This window comes from Rhamphochromis sp. 'chilingali' (assembly GCF_963969265.1).
Source record: "Rhamphochromis sp. 'chilingali' genome assembly, chromosome: 18".
In the NCBI taxonomy this organism is placed as follows: Eukaryota; Metazoa; Chordata; class Actinopteri; order Cichliformes; family Cichlidae; genus Rhamphochromis; species Rhamphochromis sp. 'chilingali'.
Genome location: NC_137945.1, coordinates 10,876,774 through 10,895,839, shown reverse-complemented (window position 1 = coordinate 10,895,839; position 19,066 = coordinate 10,876,774). Strand labels below are relative to the sequence as shown.

General features: G+C 38.3%; 2 protein-coding genes across 2 annotated transcripts in view; both read left to right on the top strand.

Annotated features, from left to right (window-relative positions):
- The first annotated feature begins 3,142 nt into the window (after positions 1-3,142).
- Positions 3,143-12,550, top strand: rdh12l (retinol dehydrogenase 12, like). The gene is made up of 7 exons (XM_080865966.1): positions 3,143-3,273; positions 3,548-3,663; positions 6,913-7,071; positions 7,180-7,284; positions 9,010-9,219; positions 9,343-9,535; positions 12,279-12,550. Exons 1-7 carry the CDS (start codon positions 3,260-3,262, stop codon positions 12,379-12,381), a joined length of 900 nt encoding a protein of 299 aa, XP_080722092.1. The 5' UTR covers positions 3,143-3,259; the 3' UTR covers positions 12,382-12,550.
- Positions 12,551-12,589: 39 nt separating this feature from the next.
- Positions 12,590-19,066, top strand: part of LOC308386436 (phenolphthiocerol/phthiocerol polyketide synthase subunit C-like) — a 32,806-nt gene continuing 26,329 nt past the window's right edge. The window contains exons 1-3 of the mRNA XM_080865962.1: positions 12,590-17,245; positions 17,857-18,057; positions 18,181-18,364. The gene's annotated coding sequence lies outside the window, so the exon portion shown is untranslated. The remainder of the gene's footprint in view (positions 17,246-17,856; positions 18,058-18,180; positions 18,365-19,066) is intronic.

Sequence of the window (19,066 nt, the reverse complement as noted above, 5' to 3'; positions counted from 1 at the left end):
GTCTCCACCGTGTTTTACACATCGCTATGAATAACTGTTCGTATTAATCACTAAACCTGATGGTTCATGATTTTTGCTCTAGTTCTTGTGTAAATTGGCATACGTCATTCTTTTCTCTTTAATTCCTTGATTAAGAAAGGCTTCCTGACAGCCATCTTTCCACTGAGACCATTTCTGGTGTGTTGACAGGGCGCACACAGCTAAAGGGGAGGACAAAACAAAGACGAGGGTGACACTACACACAACATAACAAGGGGATATGACGCTCGAAACAGCCGTTTCGACACTGTGCTGAACTTCTTAAGCGGGGATGTTTCCAAACGCTTCTCCGAAGCGTGAGTCAAAACACCCAGATCACGTGACCACGCCTAGGATTTGGTGATCCAGTTCCTGCTTCTAGACATATCCAAGCGCAAACTCCCATTTTTTATTAACCAGAATCATTTGGACTTGTAATTACTGAATCAATGTTTTTTGAAGCGACAATTTTAATTAAATATGCGCATGCGTAAAAGAAAACAATACTCTATTTCATGGATTGTGAAAACTAGACAGAAGATTCTAGACTATCTAGAACACTATATAAGTATACAAAACCTATGTAATTTATATAACACAATATATAAATATCTTTTTTGAATGATTACTAGAATATAGATTGAAGAAAGCAAGAAGGTAAGAGACTGGTGGGTGAGCTCCATTCACTCCTATAAGCAGAAAGAGAGAGAGTTGCACACTTTCAACAGAAAATGTCATTTGTGGCATTAAGTGACTCCTCAATATATTTTTTTTTTTTGGGGGGGGGGGGGGGGGGGGGCGCTTTTAAAAAAAAAAAAATTCTCAAAAACAACTGGAGTTATGCAGGTTCACTATAACCAAAACTCCAGACTCACACTGAGTAAAACACAGTGTTACAATATGGAAAATCCATAGCAGTGTAAAGTTCGGGAAAGCTCCCTCATGGTTAGAGGTTGCTAAGCAGAGGATGAGTTAAACATGCCTGAAATGTATTTTTCCGATTGGTCAGAAAATGTGATCGACGTTAACTCCCAGAAAACTCAAACAAATATATCCAAAGTTTGAGGGCTGTGAGCAAAAAAACGAAGACAGCTGAACCCAAAACAGCTGTAATCCTGTGTGACTATTACAGTAAATACGGCAGTGTTTTCCCTCTGTTTTACTTAATGAATAGATTTATGGTGAAGAACGCGAACGTTAACAGATGGAGAATTTTGCTGATGACTACAGTCACAGATTGCGGTGTTTAACAGTCTCAGATTTTTTTTTCCTTGTTTTGGGGGAGATTTCTCCAAAACGTGATGATCAATTACTGACGGTTTGGTATAATAAGTAGCTTTGTTTGGAATCGTGCAGGGTTTGCCTGCGTCGTTGTTTCACAGAAAAATATCGAGATGTGGCGATAGCAAAGTGGGCCAGCAGGTGTCACTGTTGAGATGGAGTTCAGTGTTTCACGAAGCCTTGCTTTGCCCATCACTAGGGATGGGAAACAGGTGGGAACACAGATGTCAACAATCAAGAGAGACAAGACAGGACAAGAAGTTGAATCACAGACAGATAAAAAAAACTACAGACAAGGCATGAGAAGACAGAGGAAGCATGAAAACTAAAACGAGGGACAGAATACAAAACAGCCTTAACTGAGAACAGGTCAGTAAAAATAAGAAGACCTCAAGCTAGAAACACAAAACACAGAGAGAAAACTAATGAGAACCAGAACTACAGGCTAATCACTGAGGAATTACAACTAACTTGACACAAAGGGATATGAGACAAGAGACAAAAATGGCACTAGACCAGTCATGGAAATTCAAGGGATACAAGGATCAGAAATAAACTAAAACCCCAGATCTAGATGTGAAACAAACCCTTTGAATATCAATATACAGAAGAAATCCTGAAAATTAACAAAACTGAAAACACTGCATCCTAAACAGAGGGATCCTAACATCAACAAACTGGGATTAATTGATTTCATCTCAGGTTCCGTGTCAGTGTTTTGGTGGGTTAAACAGCCTTACATACTTTAACATGATAAACTAATTATTTTTTTCCACAAGAGCTTGGTCTATACATTTAATTTTTAAGCAACATAAGGAACACTACACTGTTTTGGGGTTTGTTTGTTTTGTTTTGTTTTTAGTTAGTGTTATCATTTTATTGCCATTATCGAGGCACTGCAGGCCCATAGAAGTACAAGGCACTGTAGTTGATGTGTTTTCTTTTTTTACGTTTGCGCTCTTATGTCTTCCACTTGTTCAGTTTCCTCAACTTTTTTGAGGAAACACTGAACAGCATGCCGAAATCTGCCAGATTATCTGCTAAAAACTCTTTGGGAATAACCATTTGTGGCTAATAATAATATTAATATTTTATACCAGTGGAACTGTCTCTCATGGCATTTTTTTTTTTTTTTTTTTTTTTTTTGGCAAATTCAAACACAAATTATGTGTTCAAGCTACAGGCCGCTATTAACAAAGTGCTTAAAGATGCAACTAAAAACGGTTTCTTTGCTAAACTGATGTCATGTGTGGACACAACACCCTTGAGTTAGGTGCCTGATTCATAGGTCTGTGTCAAGTTGTTCAACCAATCAGGACTGGACTGAAAACAAGTGACAAAAAACTTCGAGTGTCTGGCTACGTCGAAGTAAACTGTATATAAATGAGGTAGGCTAAATGCTTTTTCATATATTATTCAGAAAATAACCTATGAAAGCCTATGTAGAGAAGTAAAATATAAAGCTATAAAAGACTGCTGTTATCGTTATTGTTGTTGTTGTTATTATTATTAGTGGTAGTACGCCTTTGTCACCAAGATTGCGCAAGAACTGACCGAATATCGCAGCACTAGGAGGAGTGAATAAACTGAGATCTTTTTAGAGCCTCGAGAAAAGAATAAAAGAAAAACCTGTTTCAATTTCCTTCCTCGGACCTGCCCACCCGTGCCTGCAGCCCACCTTCACGAATCGAGCACACCTATTAGGGGATGAGACTCAAACTTCCACGTTAACCAATCAGCTTTCTCGTTCACCGACGGCCTAGCAGTTGATTGGTTGAAAATCCAGCTTGTCAAGTCTGACTGCACTTGGACATTTCCGCCTTGTTATGTTTTTTTTTTTTAACTACAGGGGCTTCCTATGAACATTGTGGGCTTCGTGTGGAGGTGAATCAGTGATCAGTAACTAATTTCGGGTTTTGATGAGGTACTTGAGTCTCGGTGACTTCTGAAATCCAGAGACATGTCGTCTTTAAGGTAAGCAGACTTTACATAAACCTCAAAATCCCTCAGTCTGAAAGTTTTTGAGTTTGTGTTAAGGCTGCATGATCGATAAATAAATAAAATTACGTCGGGTTATTTATTAATACGTTACGTTAGACTAGATTGTTGTTGATAATATTTTCTTTGCTGCGGGTTGTTGGAAGTTGAAAGAGTTTTCTGTTAAGTTACAGTTGTGTAATTGCGTGTTTTGCCATATCACTCCTGTGTTGCTGATTGTGACATTAAGTCTGCTTTCTCAACATCCCAGAAATGTCTTCCGGCGCAGCTGGTCTTGTGATGAAAAGCTGGAGGGAAAAGTTGTTGTCATCACTGGAGCAAACACTGGCATCGGCAAAGAAACTGCCATTGATCTGGCAAAGAGAGGTTCGTCTGACTGAAATCATGAAATTTTAAACCTTTCTTAACTCTCAACTGTTTTTTTTAAAGTGGGGATTATTTGTGTTACGTATCAGGATATGGAATTAGGAGGAAAAGGGAAATATTAGCAGGAAATGTTGACTTTTAGATGCACAGATAAAAGACTACAATGAAGTAAACCTTGGAGGAAACTCGTTCAAACCCCACATAGAAAGGCCTCACCTGACCAGCAGGTTCAAGGTCAGGACCTTCTTGCTGTGAGGCCACATTTGGATCCATTGCACACTCTGCTGCCTCTAAATTGGTTGCAGGTGCGGACGTGAATTTGGTTAATTCATGGATGGATGTTTCTGGCCATCCGTTGAGTATAAATCCATCCAGGGCATGGCGTGCCTCTCACCCTGTTCCCCCATAACCCTGAAGTGGATCAGCAATGGGGATCATAGTTACACACAAGATTTTGATAGTCCTAAAAGTTGGGAAATAATTTTTTTTACTGCTGACAGTGTGTGCTTGTGTTAGATGCCTGTCTAGGGTTTACCCCGCCCTATGTCAGTTTGGACAGTCTCAATAGCAGTTGCCTCTGCCACCATGAGTCCTCCCTAGTTATTGCTAAGCTCCAATAGAACCGCGCCGTGCCATCAAGAAAATGATTACGATAAAAACAGTTTATTTAAACACAGATCTGCCAGTATTGATTCTCCTGTAGATAAATTATAAGGAAGGCTAACACAAGTTCTATTGTTCTGTGTAAATTCTGAGCATGACTCAGGCGTGGCAATCCTCCACTCCCATGATGTTGTTATCATTGTCGTGCAACATGTGGCTGTCAGGAAAAGTAGCTGAGTAATGGAACAATTTGGAACCAGTTCCTGATTTAGCTCTTTAGGCACAGTTCTTGTTTGGTATAGTAAAATTTTTCTTTAGTTTTAAAGTAAAATACAAGGACAAAATGAACTCAGACACAGAGCATGAAGCAATGTGTTAGTGTGTCTTAATTAGAAGAAAAAATGAATAGTCGTGGACAATTATTCAACAATAAGAAGCTGAATTTTTGCACCTACCTTAGTGGGTCTTCTTACAGTCATTTTATTAAATTGTCTTGTTTTGTCAGAACAAAAATATTAGTTACACACAGCCATTCACTCTTATAATGAAAAGGCTGTTTTCAGTGGTCACTTTAGTAGTTACACCTGTTCAAGTGCTTTTTCAAGCAAATATCTAATGAGCCAGTAACATGGCAGACAGCAGTATTAATGTTAATTAATATTTTAAAAAAAGTATTTTTGTATGTGGACATGGCTGAAAAGGCCAACTTTGGTATGTGGTGTAACAGGAGAATTACACAATTAAGGTTCTGCCCAGAAATTAGCAATTGTGTGCTTTTCATTTCGACAACAGTGTCTGAATAATGTTTAATCTGGGAAGGGTTAAAACGCCATTTCCAAACAATACGAAGTCCCTTATTTTATACTGAGAAAGATTATTAAAAAATATTCAGGACAGTTGCCAATTTTCTCAGGAGTGGATGTCCCAGAAAATTAGCGCCAAGGTTCAGTTCAGTTCTTTTTTTATTTCAAACATATACATTCACCAACGTTTCATAAAATCATTCCATACAGTTGTTTGAAAAGGAGTAGGCAGAAGTATATACTTATTTTGCCCTACCCCCTCAGGTTTACATCCTCATCATCTAAATTTGAACAACAAAAACGTATACAATGCCTTCAACTTAGAACATAACATCTCAAAAAAATATTTTCACATGTTCAACTAAAACTATATTTAGATTTGCTAATTTGCAGAAGAAAATAAACATGAGTTTGACTGCTGTCTTGGGTTAATTGCATTTTCTTGATTCTTATACTTATTTAATATTTCTTTTTTGAGTTGTATTTTAAACTGGTTTATATCACTAGTGACCTTTATTTCTTCTTTTAACTCGTTCCAGATTTTAACTCCCGCTATTGAAATAGACATCCTTTTCAATGTTGTTCTTACTCTTTGTAATTTTAAATTCCACTTCCCTCTAAAATTGTACCTCCCTTCTCTTTCTAAGAACCATTTACTTATTTCGATTGGGAGCATCCCTTTCCTTACCTTATATATTATTTGCACTGTTTTAAACTTCACCAGATCCTGGAATTTTATAGCTTGCATCCTAATAAAGAGTGCATTTGTGTGAGCCCTATACCCCTCCTGATTTATTAGTCTAATGGCCCTTTTCTGCATTATGATTATAGTCTGAATATTACTTGTATATGGCGACCGTGGCTCAGGGGGTTGGGAAGCGCATCTGTAACCGGAAGGTCGCCGGTTCGATCCCCGGGCTCTCTGTCCTGGTCGTTGTGTCCTTGGGCAAGACACTTTACCCTACCGCCTACTGGCGCTATATAAGTCCAATCCATTATTATCATTATTATTATTATTATATGTATTTCCCCAAACCTCTACACAATAACTCATGTATGGTAATAGTAAAGCACAATATAACATATACAATGTTTTCCTATCCAGAAACTGTTTTACTTTCCCCAAGACAGCAATGCCCCGTGCTAACTTTCCCCTCACATAAGTGATGTGTGATTTCCAACAGGCCTTTTGATCAGTGATCACACCAAGAAATCTTATGGCATTAACCCTTTCTAGATATATATTATCGACACAAATTTCAATGTTAATGTTTTTCTTATAGTTTCCGAATAACATAAATTTTGTTTTATTTAAATTTAAGGACAATTTGTTTCTATCAAACCACTTGTTTAATATCTTCAACTCCTGTGTGATCACCTCCGGTCATGCAAGGTCATGCAAAGCTCAGAGAAATTGCAAAAAACCCAAGAGCTACATCTCCAACTCTGTGTTTCTTTGCTAGACATGCTGTGGTGCTGCTTGTTTGTCGGTCTTTCTGCCTGTTACTTTAAAAAAAAAAATCTTGCTTTTGCAGTTCACTATATGTACTACAAAAGCATACGTGACTATATGTGCCTTTGGGTATCTCAGACAGATTAGTTTCATTTTTTTTTGTGTGTTTGTCTTTTCCGAGAAATGTGGTTGTTTCTGATATCTTAAGTGATTATTGGTCTTTCTTACTGTCCCCATTAAAAGCTTCGCAAGTTATGAAAAATGTAATGTGCACATTTTGTCATGAGAGGGTGCTCTCCACCCACTGAACTACACCTTGCTTTTATGTATTTTCGCCATGCATTCAGTGCATGTGCTGTTTTAACTCCCGTCTTTTATTTTTCTTTGTAGGGGCAGAAAAGGTGATCATAGCATGCAGGGACATGGAGAAAGCAAACGCAGCCGTGAAAGACATCATCGAAAGCTCAGGCAATGAACATGTCGTTTGCATGAAACTTGATTTGTCAGACAGCAAGTCTATACGAGAATTTGCTGAAGCCATCAACAAAGGTAAAATGATTCTCTGGCTAAAGAAACATCCATGTGAACACACATGAAAAGTTGCATATTTTTAAACCCCCCCCCCCCTTTATTTTTTTCTTTTACTTTTTTCTACAGACGAGCCAAAGCTGAACATCCTCATCAACAATGCAGGTGTGATGGTCTGTCCCTTTGGGAAAACAGCTGATGGTTTTGAGATGCAGATCGGTGTCAATCACCTGGGTAAATAAAATCAGGCCTCAGTCACACCTGGCCTGACTTATACATTAGTACCGACTAATCCTTCTCCAGACTTTTTGATTTGGGGGGAGAGATTTGACAAATGAAGTTGTACCCAAAACAATTAGCACGTCCCAGGACATTTCCAAGATTTCTTTAAATGGGGTGAAAGAAATCAGAAAATAATATCTCAGGTAAAACTCAAACGGAAGCACACAAAACTGGTTGAAAATTCTTTAAAAGGTTTTTAATAGAGTTAATAAATTACAGTCTGCTTATGACAGGAAATATTTAATTTTACTCAGTGGTACAAGTAAATAACAGTGCCTCACATCCTAAATGACTCGAGGAGTGGTAGGCAGTGGCTTCAAACCACTCTGACCCACAGTGCTATGCAAAAGTCTTAACCCACACCTTCCACTTCCACTCCCTTCTATATATTCTTCTCCCAAGGAAGCAGACTTTTGTATTTTTATTATTATTATTTTGGACCTATAAATCATTCAAATATAAAAACTGACTCAACTTAACAAAGAGCCACTTTCAAATAGTATCTTTTGCCACTTTTATTTTGCAAACAGTCTGTCACAGTAACACATAATTTCTTCCCATTTGTTAGCTCTATCTGCAACAAAATGCCAAAGATGACACAATTTGACAGGCATAAAATTATATTTGTGTACCAACAAGGTGATTCCCAAACATTTAAAAGTCAAAAACTTACTATGAGCATTGGCCCAAGACGTTTTTTTTTTTTTTAATGGTATCGTATGAACTTGAGTGCAATTTCCATCCGTGGCTGCATTAACATGTCAACACAATTTTGAGGGTTGCGTTCAAATTTCAGGTTGGAGTAGTCCCACCCCTTTTGACTTGCCCCTCCCATCAGCTGTCAAATCCTTCAAAAGGTCACAAATGCATAGAATTTTTCAATACTCATTTCGTGATGTTGAAGTTGGATCTGACGCTTAAGCCTAAATGCAACACTTCTTTCATAATCAGCATTTTTATGACTTTACTGCAGAACAGTAAAGTTTAAGCACATGCTTTAGATATGACAGACAGACATGAAGTAAAAGGTCAACTTCCTGCGACAGTATGTCCTGATTCCAGCTTTTGGAATCAACTGATTCCGGAACCACTGATCATCAGTTGAAATGTTGTTTCCAACATGAATTTGTGTTAACTGACCATTAACATAATGCAACACTGGACAAACATGAGATGTCTCACCAAAATTTTACACATCACAGGTGTCCTCGTGGTTATTATAGAAATGTAGTTTTTAAAAAAGGGTTTTGCCCTTTTAATTATATTTAGGAAAATAACTTCACACATCATAAGTCTGATAAACATGCCCCACCAAAAGAAACAGACTCAAAACTTTTAACTGACATCTCGCACTTTTTAATTTGATGTTTTTGTGCAGAATTAGTGCAGCAGGATAGCATTCCTCTTGAAATAACAGGAGCCCCTTGTGTTGTTTGTTATTTAGTTTAACGTAATTAAAATATAAGCTGTGGGTGGTCTTTGTAACACATTCTGTCTTATGGTATTTATTTGATGTAGTACATTTATTGTGAAAGTCTTTACCAAGTTAAGGTAAGTATTTTGGTAAGTACAGTATTTCGTAATTAGTGAAGTGTCACTATTTCCAAATACCTTACCCTCACTCTGTTTTCTGAAACTGAAAATTGGATTTTTAAGTCATATTTCCTCCTCCTCCAGGTCACTTCCTGTTGACATATTTGTTGCTTGACCTGATTAAAAAGTCGGCACCAGCTAGGATTATCAATGTATCTTCCATGGCTCACTCCTGGGGCTCCATAAATCTAGAGGACCTCAACAGTGAGAAGCATTACAACAAGAATAAAGCCTATGCTCAAAGCAAGCTAGCCAACGTCCTCTTCACCCGATCACTGGCTAAACGATTAGAAGGTAAATAATGCACCTTACACGCTGTCATTTCTTTCTTTTAATTTGCCAGTTTTCTGTTCAAATCAAATGCATGACTAGTAGCTTTACTGTTGGTGATTTCATTCACTTTTTCCTTACTTTTAGGCACAGGAGTGACGACCTACTCTCTCCATCCTGGAGTTGTTCAGACTGAGTTAATTCGTCATCTGAATGGTGTCCAGCAATTCTTCATGAAGATGGTCAGTCCTTTTACCAAAAACTCTGTCCAGGGAGCGCAGACAACAATTTACTGTGCTGTTGACCCATCATTAGAGAAGGAGAGTGGCGGATACTACAGGTACACTTTTGGTGTAACACACAGAAATTATATTGCAGCTTGTTACACATAATCTAGTAGCATATTAATACAGTGGCTTTCAACACTTAGTAGTTTTAGACCAATGAAAGGTAAACATGATGTTTAACTCATCAGCTCAGAGTAAAGAGTACTTTCTCAGATTTTGCAATCTGGAAACTAAATCAGATGAACAGTAAAGATATTTGCCATGAAGCAGTTATTTAAAGGTGTGAAATATGAAGAGAGATAAATGTCCAGTTAAAGTCAGAGTTTTCTGTGTCCCAAAAGTGTCTCTCTTTTAACCTGGACAAATCACTGTGATGACTTAAGCTGAAAACATGTTCAAGGTTTTAGTGAAAAATGTAATGCATTTAATACCATGTTTTAAATGCAATATAGATTCCCTGGTAGGTGAATACATGTCATATGTGGAACTTAGACGTGAATTACTAACATCACAAATGAAGCTAAGCTGCAACGTTACAGCAGTGTAAACTGTGCACATATTGTCACCTGAATGTGCTTCAATTCATTTGGCAATGCAGAAAACGTATGCATGTTTGTATACTTGATTCAAATCTGCTGCAAAGTCTCATTTTACACTCCTGGCAAAGCAGCTCCTAGAACACAGAATAGAATAGGATTTCCTCATTGTTACAGTAACATTTACAACAAAATTAAGTGCAATCTCAAGAGTGTAAAGATCATTAACAGCAGTCTATAAACTGTAAACTATAAACTGTAAAAAAAAAAAAAAAAATGTAAAAAAAACTATGTAAGATAAATAATACAAAAGCAACCTGTCTCTATTCTCTCAAATTGCACAACCCCTAATTACACCGATCACATTCAAGTGGACATTGTAGCATTTTAATGCTTTTTATAGCTCTGAGAAAAAAACTGCTATTCAGTCCTTCTGTCCTTTCTCTAACTGCACTGTCTGGCAGATGGTAAGAGTTCAGCAAGTAGGTGACCAGGGTGAGATGTATCCATTATGAAATTTTTAGAATGAGAATCACTTTTATTGCCAAGTTTGTACACAGTGTCATGGTGCAAAAAATATTGTTAAGGTTCAAATATTAAGGAAGGAGAGTACAAACAACCATGGTCCAGAAGAGCTTGGTCAAACAATTGATTTTAATGAAATACACGCGTGGGAAGATCACTCCGTACGCAGACAGCAATTGATCTTCGACTAATCAAAGCATAAGCAGATATTTTATACCATCAGGGTTTGAATTTAATGACGCCCCCTCATGCGTCATCAGATACAATATATGCATACGTCAATTCAAAACCACAATGACTTTTAACACAGTTTGAAAAGAACATTGTCTCCGTCTTCATGGCAGATGTTTCCTGTCAACCTTTTGACTGCCGCTTCTCCAAACCCGCAGTTACAAGCAAACATGCTTAACCTCTCACCTATCAATGATTCTCTCTCTCTCTCTCTGTCTCTGTGTGTGCGTGTGTGCGTGCGTGCGTGCGTGTGCGTGTGCGTGCGTGCCTTACATGCTCTCTCATCTCACCCGTTGCACTTCTGACCTTTTACCAGAACAGAGGCTCATCCTTATGTGTAATAACCTAACTAAAACTATATGTACTATGTTGAATAAATGTTATAATCAAGAACCTCTACTAAAAGCTTAATAAAAGAATATAAAAGTATAACAGACAATTTGAATAACCTAGTTATTCACATAGCCTCGTCCAAACAGCTCCTCAGAATAACCTGCACTTAGACTCTGCTTTCGGTTTCACTTCTGCAAAAGGCACACTCTGCAAACCTGCAATTTCCTGTCAACTTAGTCTTTCTGAAACACACACACTGTTTAAACATCTGAATGCAATATCAATGCTGTAGATAATATTATTAATGCAATGGTAATGATGATGATTATTAACAATAGCAGTAAAATTTCCCTGATCTCCACAATATATATAATATATACAACTTTATATAAATATTACAAATAAGTACACAGAAAAGGAGTGTATACAAACTACCTACAGATATAAATATTATAATGTATTAGATATTATAACTATAATGTTTAATATTTAAAGGAGAGCACACATTTGTTAAGATTAAAATGTCCATTCTGCCACACTAGATCTCAAGTTCAGCAGTTTTTTGTGGCAATTTAGATTGATCATTTAACCTGTCCCCACCAACTGCATGTCTTTGGACTGTGGGAGGAAGCTGGAGTACCCAGAGAGAACCCACGCAAACATGGGGACAACATGCAAACTCCAGACAGAAAGACCCCGGCCTGATGGTGGAATTGAACTTAGGACCTTCTTGCTGTGCGGCAACAGTGCTAACCCACAATTTGCAGGCAAAATATATGAAATAACAGCTTCTCTCCATTAAAGAAAGTCGGAAGCAAAATGAATTATTCAAATGCAACGCAGAACAGAAAGTATTTAAAAACTGCAGGATTGTATTTTTTGATTTTGTTAAATAAATAAAAAAGTGTAGATTATTCTACATTATTTGGTTACAACTGAATATTAAATTCCTAAAACATTTTTAATGGCAAACTTTTGATTCATTGGATGTTCTTCATGCTTGCTAGTGTACAAATTTAGAAAAAGAAGCCACTGTTAATGTTGATTTATAGTCTTTAAGCAACAGTGGCTGACAAGCAGAGTGTTATTTGCTCAGTAGATGTTAACAAACATAAAATGTTCGTGTTACACAAGTGAACAAAGTGCTCACGTGATACATCCTTGCTTACAGTGACTGTGCTCCTGCTAACTGTTCTGCGGCTGCCAAAGATGACAACGTGGCGGAGAAGCTGTGGGAGCTGAGCTGTAGTTTGCTCTCTTTAACGTGGGACTGAGACATTCAGAACTGAAAATAAAATCCTGGCAGTGTATTCTGTTTCTTTATTACCTGATGATTTCATTATAATGTAGGCCACGACAATCTTTAAACACTTCATTTTTATCTCAACAACACAGCTGTAAAACTTTATTCTGCACGTTGCACAGTTCTGACGTTTTATTTGTTCCTTGTGACCATAATAAATTCTTTCCATTTGCCACTCACACAGTGAAACTGGTAACTACACTGTAATTCTGTGAATAGCAAGTGTAAGATCAGTGGAAAGCTTATAATACTGATTTATAAAAAATTAAAAGAAGCTTAAATATTTGGTTTATCAATGTTTAATACAAGGTTTGTAATTAATTGGATAATATCTGCATGATAATTCATAATAGACTGCAGTCTTGTCTACATTGTTTACAGAAACTTTTCTTTTTACTTTCTGACATTAAACAGACTTATGGAGAGCATTCATTTGTTTCTGTCTGCTTTCAAAAAATGTTTAGGTTAATTGTGTTATCGCCAGTATTATATTAGTCAACTGGATCAATATCACCTAAATTTTTACGGCCTCATTAATCCATAAAAGGATTTATAGTCTAGTTTTTTGCAATAAACAGATCTTATAATTGTTAGCTACACACAGTTGTTAATGTAATTTTCTTTACAGTAAGCTTACTGTAAATAACAGTTACAGTTACTTCACTGTAGATAGACAAACACACAGCAAAAATAAATAAATGTGCAGTAACTACTGTAAATGTAAATTTCTGTGAAATCCCGTCAAAGCAAATTTATAGAAAATGCTGTTTCAGCAGGATGTAAAAAGTGCTTACAAATACGATTCCTGTGAATCCTTTTACAGCTAATTACCCGCATCCATCTGGCAGTAAATTGCTGTAATATTTACAGCAACCTGTTTACAGTGTGTGACGCTTTCAAGATGCTTAAAGTTTAATGGTTATATGTGGCCACAAAAAACTAAACAAAAAATTTGTTTTTTCACTTTCAATAAAATAAATTTTAATCAGTATGGCTGTTATGCTTTAATGTCTGATATTGTGTGACAATCAATGTTTTTCTCCAAAAATGAGTGTTCATTTCATTCACCAATAATTGTCTTTTTTTTTCTGACGAAAACAGGATAACTATGATCACATGTATTGACAGTTTTGTCAACGAATAAAAATGAGGTCGAATCAGAACTAATTGAGCTGTATAGAAAATCGGGGCGAGTTTGGAAGTGATCAAATCAAAAGTAATTTCCTTGTTCAGAAAGGTTAGACCGGTGTTGTGCCAAACAGTGATCATCTGCAAGAAAGTGATTGCCACCCATGGGAGCGCGCACAGCTGCTTAAAGCTGTAGCGCCCAGATTACTTACAACTACTTCCGTGCAACTGATATAAGGTGCGGTAAGCTGAACACAGCTTCAACTGTCTGTTGAAAAATAGTAACGCGACCGCACCGCATTTTCTTGTTAGTAAGGGTAACAGCGTTGTAATGATAGGAATAGTAATTAGTTAGATTACTCGTTACTGTAAAAAGTAATGCCATTAGTAACACCGTTACTTGTAACGCTGTCATTCCCATCACTGGTACCAAGACATTGCCAGCGTTAGACAGTAGTAGTGGGTTATTTGGACTTTCAGTATAATACTGTACAATAGTTAAAAAGCTACTGTCTGTGAACTGCGTGTGCACCAATCATTTGTTTTTGTTTTTTTACCTGTGAATCATTCAAATATAAAAACTGACTCAACAAAGAACAACTTTTAAATAGTATCTTAGGCACTTTTTTTGCAAGCAGCCTGTCACAGTAACACATGAGGGGGAGTGCAATTTCCACTCATGGCTGCATTAACATGTAAATACAATTTTGAGGGGAGCGGTCACATTTCAGGTTGTACTAGTCTAAATCCTTCAAAAACAAATGCATAGAATTTTTCAGTACTCACTTTGTGATGTTGCAGTTGGATCAGATACTTTCGCCTAAATGCTACACTTGTTTCATAATCAGCATTTTTATGACTTTACTGCAGAACAGCAAAGTGTTAACACATGCTTTAGATATGACAGACAGACATGAAGTTTAAGGTCAACTTCCAGATAAGAGATTTGACGTTACAGTGTACTGCATTTTCACTTCCTTTTAGCCACACTCACTTCAAAATTCATTTTCCTCATCGTGTGTTTAACCCTGACATTTCCATAAATAGTAGTTATATTGATTGGCTTCTATAATTAGACACTTAAGCAATAATATGTTTAAAGAGGTAGATAGGGCTTTGGTTAAAAAAAAAAAAAAAAAAGAGTACAGTTTATCGACCCTGCTATCAGAACATTTTTCCCTACCAAGGTTTAGTAGGCCACTCTAATGAAACAAAAAATCTTTAATAACTTTTGTATGGTACCATTTTACAGACTAAACACAACACTCCTTTCAAGACCAACATTTTTACTACTGCAGAACAGTAAAGTTGCAGGAAAATGTTTTGAACAAAAGGTAAGCCTTTATTTATGGCTGCTCAATATTGCAAACAGGTGGAACAGAGAAAACATGGGACAGGAGGGCACAGAGTAGACACCACACAACACAGAGAAGCCAAATAACAAACCCTAAGAACTAGAACTCCGGAAATACTAGGACAGAAACATAAATACTAACAGTGACAACCATGAATACGAACAATCAAGAAACACAAATTAACCAGATACAAAACACTGGGTCACCGACCCAGGACCGTGACAGTTATATTGATTGTCTTCTAATATTAGACACTGATGCAATATATTTGAAGAGGCAGAAAAGCCATGGTTAAAATCAAAGAGTACAGTTTATCAACCTTGCTATCTGATCATTTTTCCCTCCTGAGGTTTAGAAAGTCACTCTAGTGAAGATATTTTTTGTTTCAATAACTTCCTTGCCTGGAAGCTTAGTCGCTTTAACATGTCATTACTGTTATTGTTGTCTCTCACGATAACAGTTTAAAAGAAATCTGGATCTATGTAGTGCCCTTGACTTATTAGAGGGCACAAATGGACGACGCTGTATTACCCATGCAGGCTTCATCGATGCAATATGAAGTTACATTTCAAGTGAGGTACAGGTCAAGGTTTTCTAGTTACCCACATACCTAGATTACAATTCACCCGTCATAAACTGTTGTTTGGCTATTTCTGCTCTGAGACTGGAAAAAACAAAAGATTTAAGACATTTGTGTATACCTTCAAGTCTATATTGAGGACTTTTGACTTGTTGACTAGTTGCAACAATATTTACCAATTCCAGCTTTTGGAATCAGTTGATTCCGGAATTACTGATCATCAGTAAAAATGTTGTTTCCAACATTTCCAACCGCAGACAATGAATCCATGTTAACTGACCATCAACATAATGCAACACTGGACAAACATGAGATGGGTCATCAAAATTTTACACATCACAGGTATGCTCATAGTCCATCCATCCATTTTCTTCTGCTTATCTGGGGCCAGGTCGCGGAGACAGGAGCCCAAGGAGAGAAGCCCAGACCTCCCTCTCCCCAGCCACCTCCTCCAGCTTGTCCGGGGGCAGCCGAGAGATATAATCTCTCCAGCAAATGGCCAAACTTCTCACCATATCTCTAAGGAAGAGGCCCATTTCCGCCACTTGTATCCGCGATCTCGTTCTTTTGGTCACTACCCACAGCTCGTGACCATAGGTGAGGGTAGAGACGTAGATCGACCAGTAAATTGAGAGCTTCGCTTTTACACTCAGCTCTCTCTTCACCACAACAGACCGGTACAGCGTCCGCGTCACTGCGGCCGCAGCACCAATCCATCTGTCAATCTCCCGCTCCCTTCTCCCGTCACTCATGAACAAGACCCCAAGATACTTAAACTCTCTTAAACTCTCAATTGGGGCAGGAACTCGTCCCTGACCTGGAGTGGTCACTCCACACTTTTCGGGCTGAGGACCATGGCCTCAGAATTGGAGGTGCTGATTCTCATTCCCACTGCTTCACACTCGGCTGTGAAACGTTCTAAGGCGAGCTGGAGGCCATCACCCATTAAGCTAACAAAACCACATCATCCGCAAAAAGGAGAGAGAAAATCCTGAGACCACCCAAGTGGAAGCCTTCCGCCACTTGGCTACACCTAGAAATTCTGTTCATAAAAATCATGATCAGAGTCGGTGGCAAAAGGCAACCCTGGTGGAGCCCATCACCCACAAGGAATGAGTCAGACTTATTGCCGGGTATGCAGACCAAGCTCTTGCAATGGTTGTATAGGGACTTAATGGCCCATAGCATTGGGTCAGACACCCCATACTCCTGGAGCACCCCCCACAGGACCCCCCCAAGGGACACGATCAAATGCATTCTCCAAGTCCACAAAACACATGTAGACTGGTTGGGCAAACTCTCATGCGCCCTCAGTATCCTTGAGAGGATGAAGAGCTCATCCAGTGTTCCATTACCAGGACGAAAACCGCATTGTTCCTCCTGTATCCGAGGTTCGACTATCGGACGAACTCTCCTCTCCAGCATCCTGGCATAGACTTTCCCTGGGAGGCTGAGGAGTGTGATTCCCCTGTAGTTGGAACACACCCTCCAACCCCCCCTTTCTTAAAGATGGGAACCACCACCGTGGTCTGCCAATAAAAGGGTACTGCCCCTGATCTCCACACAACATTGTAGCGGCATGTCAACCAAGACAGCCCTACAAGATCCAGAGCCTTCAGGAACTCGGGGCGGACCTCATCCACCCCAGGGGCTATGCCACCAAGGAGTTGTTTAACTGCCTCAGTTACCTTGCCCCCAGAGATTGGTGGATTATCCCCTTCGTTCCCAGACTCTGCTTTCTCCAAGGAAGACATGCCAGTGGAATTAAGGAGGTAAGTATTTCTTCCACCACTTGACAATTTTCTCATTCGAAGTCGAAGTCAGCAGCGCTCTGCCCACACTATACATAGTGCAGGTAGAACACTGCTTTTGGGACAATCCATGTCCCAATTGCCAGTCTTGGTAGCCGGGGATCGGTCCGCCAGGACCTCGCTCCTGGCTGCTGCCTGGCTCACAATGCACCCGCTCATGGTTATTATAGAAATGTAGTTTTTAAAAAAGGATTTTGCCCTTTCAATTGTATTTAGGGAAATAACTTCACACATCATAAGTCTGATAAACATGCCCCACCAAAAGACACAGACTCAAAACTTTTAACTGACATCTCGCATTTTTTAATTTGATGTTTTTGTGCAGAATTAGTGCAGCAGGATAGCATTCCTCTTGAACGGATATAAATCATAAGCTGTGGGTGGTCTTTGTAACACATTTTCTCTTTTGGTATTTATTTGATGTAGTACATTTATTGTAAAAGTCTTTAACAAGTTTGGGATACAGTATTTCGTATTTAGTAAATTGTTACTATTTCCAGATACATTAACTTCACTCTATTTTCTGAAACTGAAAATTGACAACTTTAAAGTCATATTTCCTCCCCCTCCAGGTCACTTCCTGTTGACATATTTGTTGCTTGACCTGATTAAAAAGTCGGCACCAGTTTGGATTATCAATGTATCTTCCATGGCTCACTCCATAAATCTAGAGGACCTCAACAGTGAGAAGCATTACGACAAGAATAAAGCCTATGCTCAAAGCAAGCTAGCCAACGTCCTCTTCACCCGATCACTGGCTAAACGATTAGAAGGTAAATAATGCACCTTACACGCTGTCATTTCTTTCTTTTAATTTGCCAGTTTTCTGTTCAAATCAAATGCATGACTAGTAGCTTTACTGTTGGTGATTTCATTCACTTTTTCCTTACTTTTAGGCACAGGAGTGACGACCTACTCTCTCCATCCTGGAGTTGTTCAGACTGAGTTAATTCGTCATCTGAATTGTGTCCAGCAATTCTCCATGAAAATGATCAGTCCTTTTACCAAAAACTCAATTTAAAACACAATTTACTGTGCTGTTGACCCATCATTGAAGAAGGAGAGAGGCGGATACTACAGGTACACTTTTGGTGTAACACATGGAAATTATATTGTTACTTGTCATTACCTAGTAGCATATTAGTACAGTGGCTTTCACCATTTGTGGTTTTGAAAGTTAAACAAGATGTTTTGCAGCAGCTTATTGTCTTAGAGTAAAGGATACTTTCTCAGATTATGCAATTCAATATGAAGCAAGATAAATGTCCTGTTAAAGTCAGAGTTTTCTGTGTCACAAAAGTGTCCCTCTTTCAACCTACGTAGCTAAATCACTGTGTTGACCTACGTTGAACATATAAGCTATTCGAAAACAGATTATGTTCAAAGTTTGGGTGAAAAATGTAATGCATTTAATAGTCAAAGGAGCTTGCAAAGAAAAGCGTCTGGACTTCTTTAAGTTACTTGAAGACGTTTCACCTCTCATCCGAGAAGCTTCTTCAGTTCTAAGGTCAAATGGTGGGGAGTCCCAGATTTAAACCTACTGAGAGTATCCCCCCGCAGAGGGACAAAAGGACCCACTGATGATCCTCTAATCGCCTGAGCCAAGGTGTGAAACTGGGTGTGGGACAAGGGCGTAGATTTGGCATGGACGGAAGGGACATGTCCCCACCAATATCCAGCGATTATTGAATTGTCCCCACCAATGATTTGATCTCTCCGAGTAAAGAAAAACAAAACCGATAGAAATTTAAAAACAAAACGATCTGTCAACATCTCATTCAC

Bases quoted from the DNA above. Each gene is read 5' to 3' on its own strand.
- rdh12l (XM_080865966.1), top strand. The intron at 7,285-9,009 runs GTAAATAAAATC...CTCCTCCTCCAG, and splicing joins GATCGGTGTCAATCACCTGG to GTCACTTCCTGTTGACATAT. The intron at 9,536-12,278 runs GTACACTTTTGG...CCTTGCTTACAG, and splicing joins GAGAGTGGCGGATACTACAG to TGACTGTGCTCCTGCTAACT.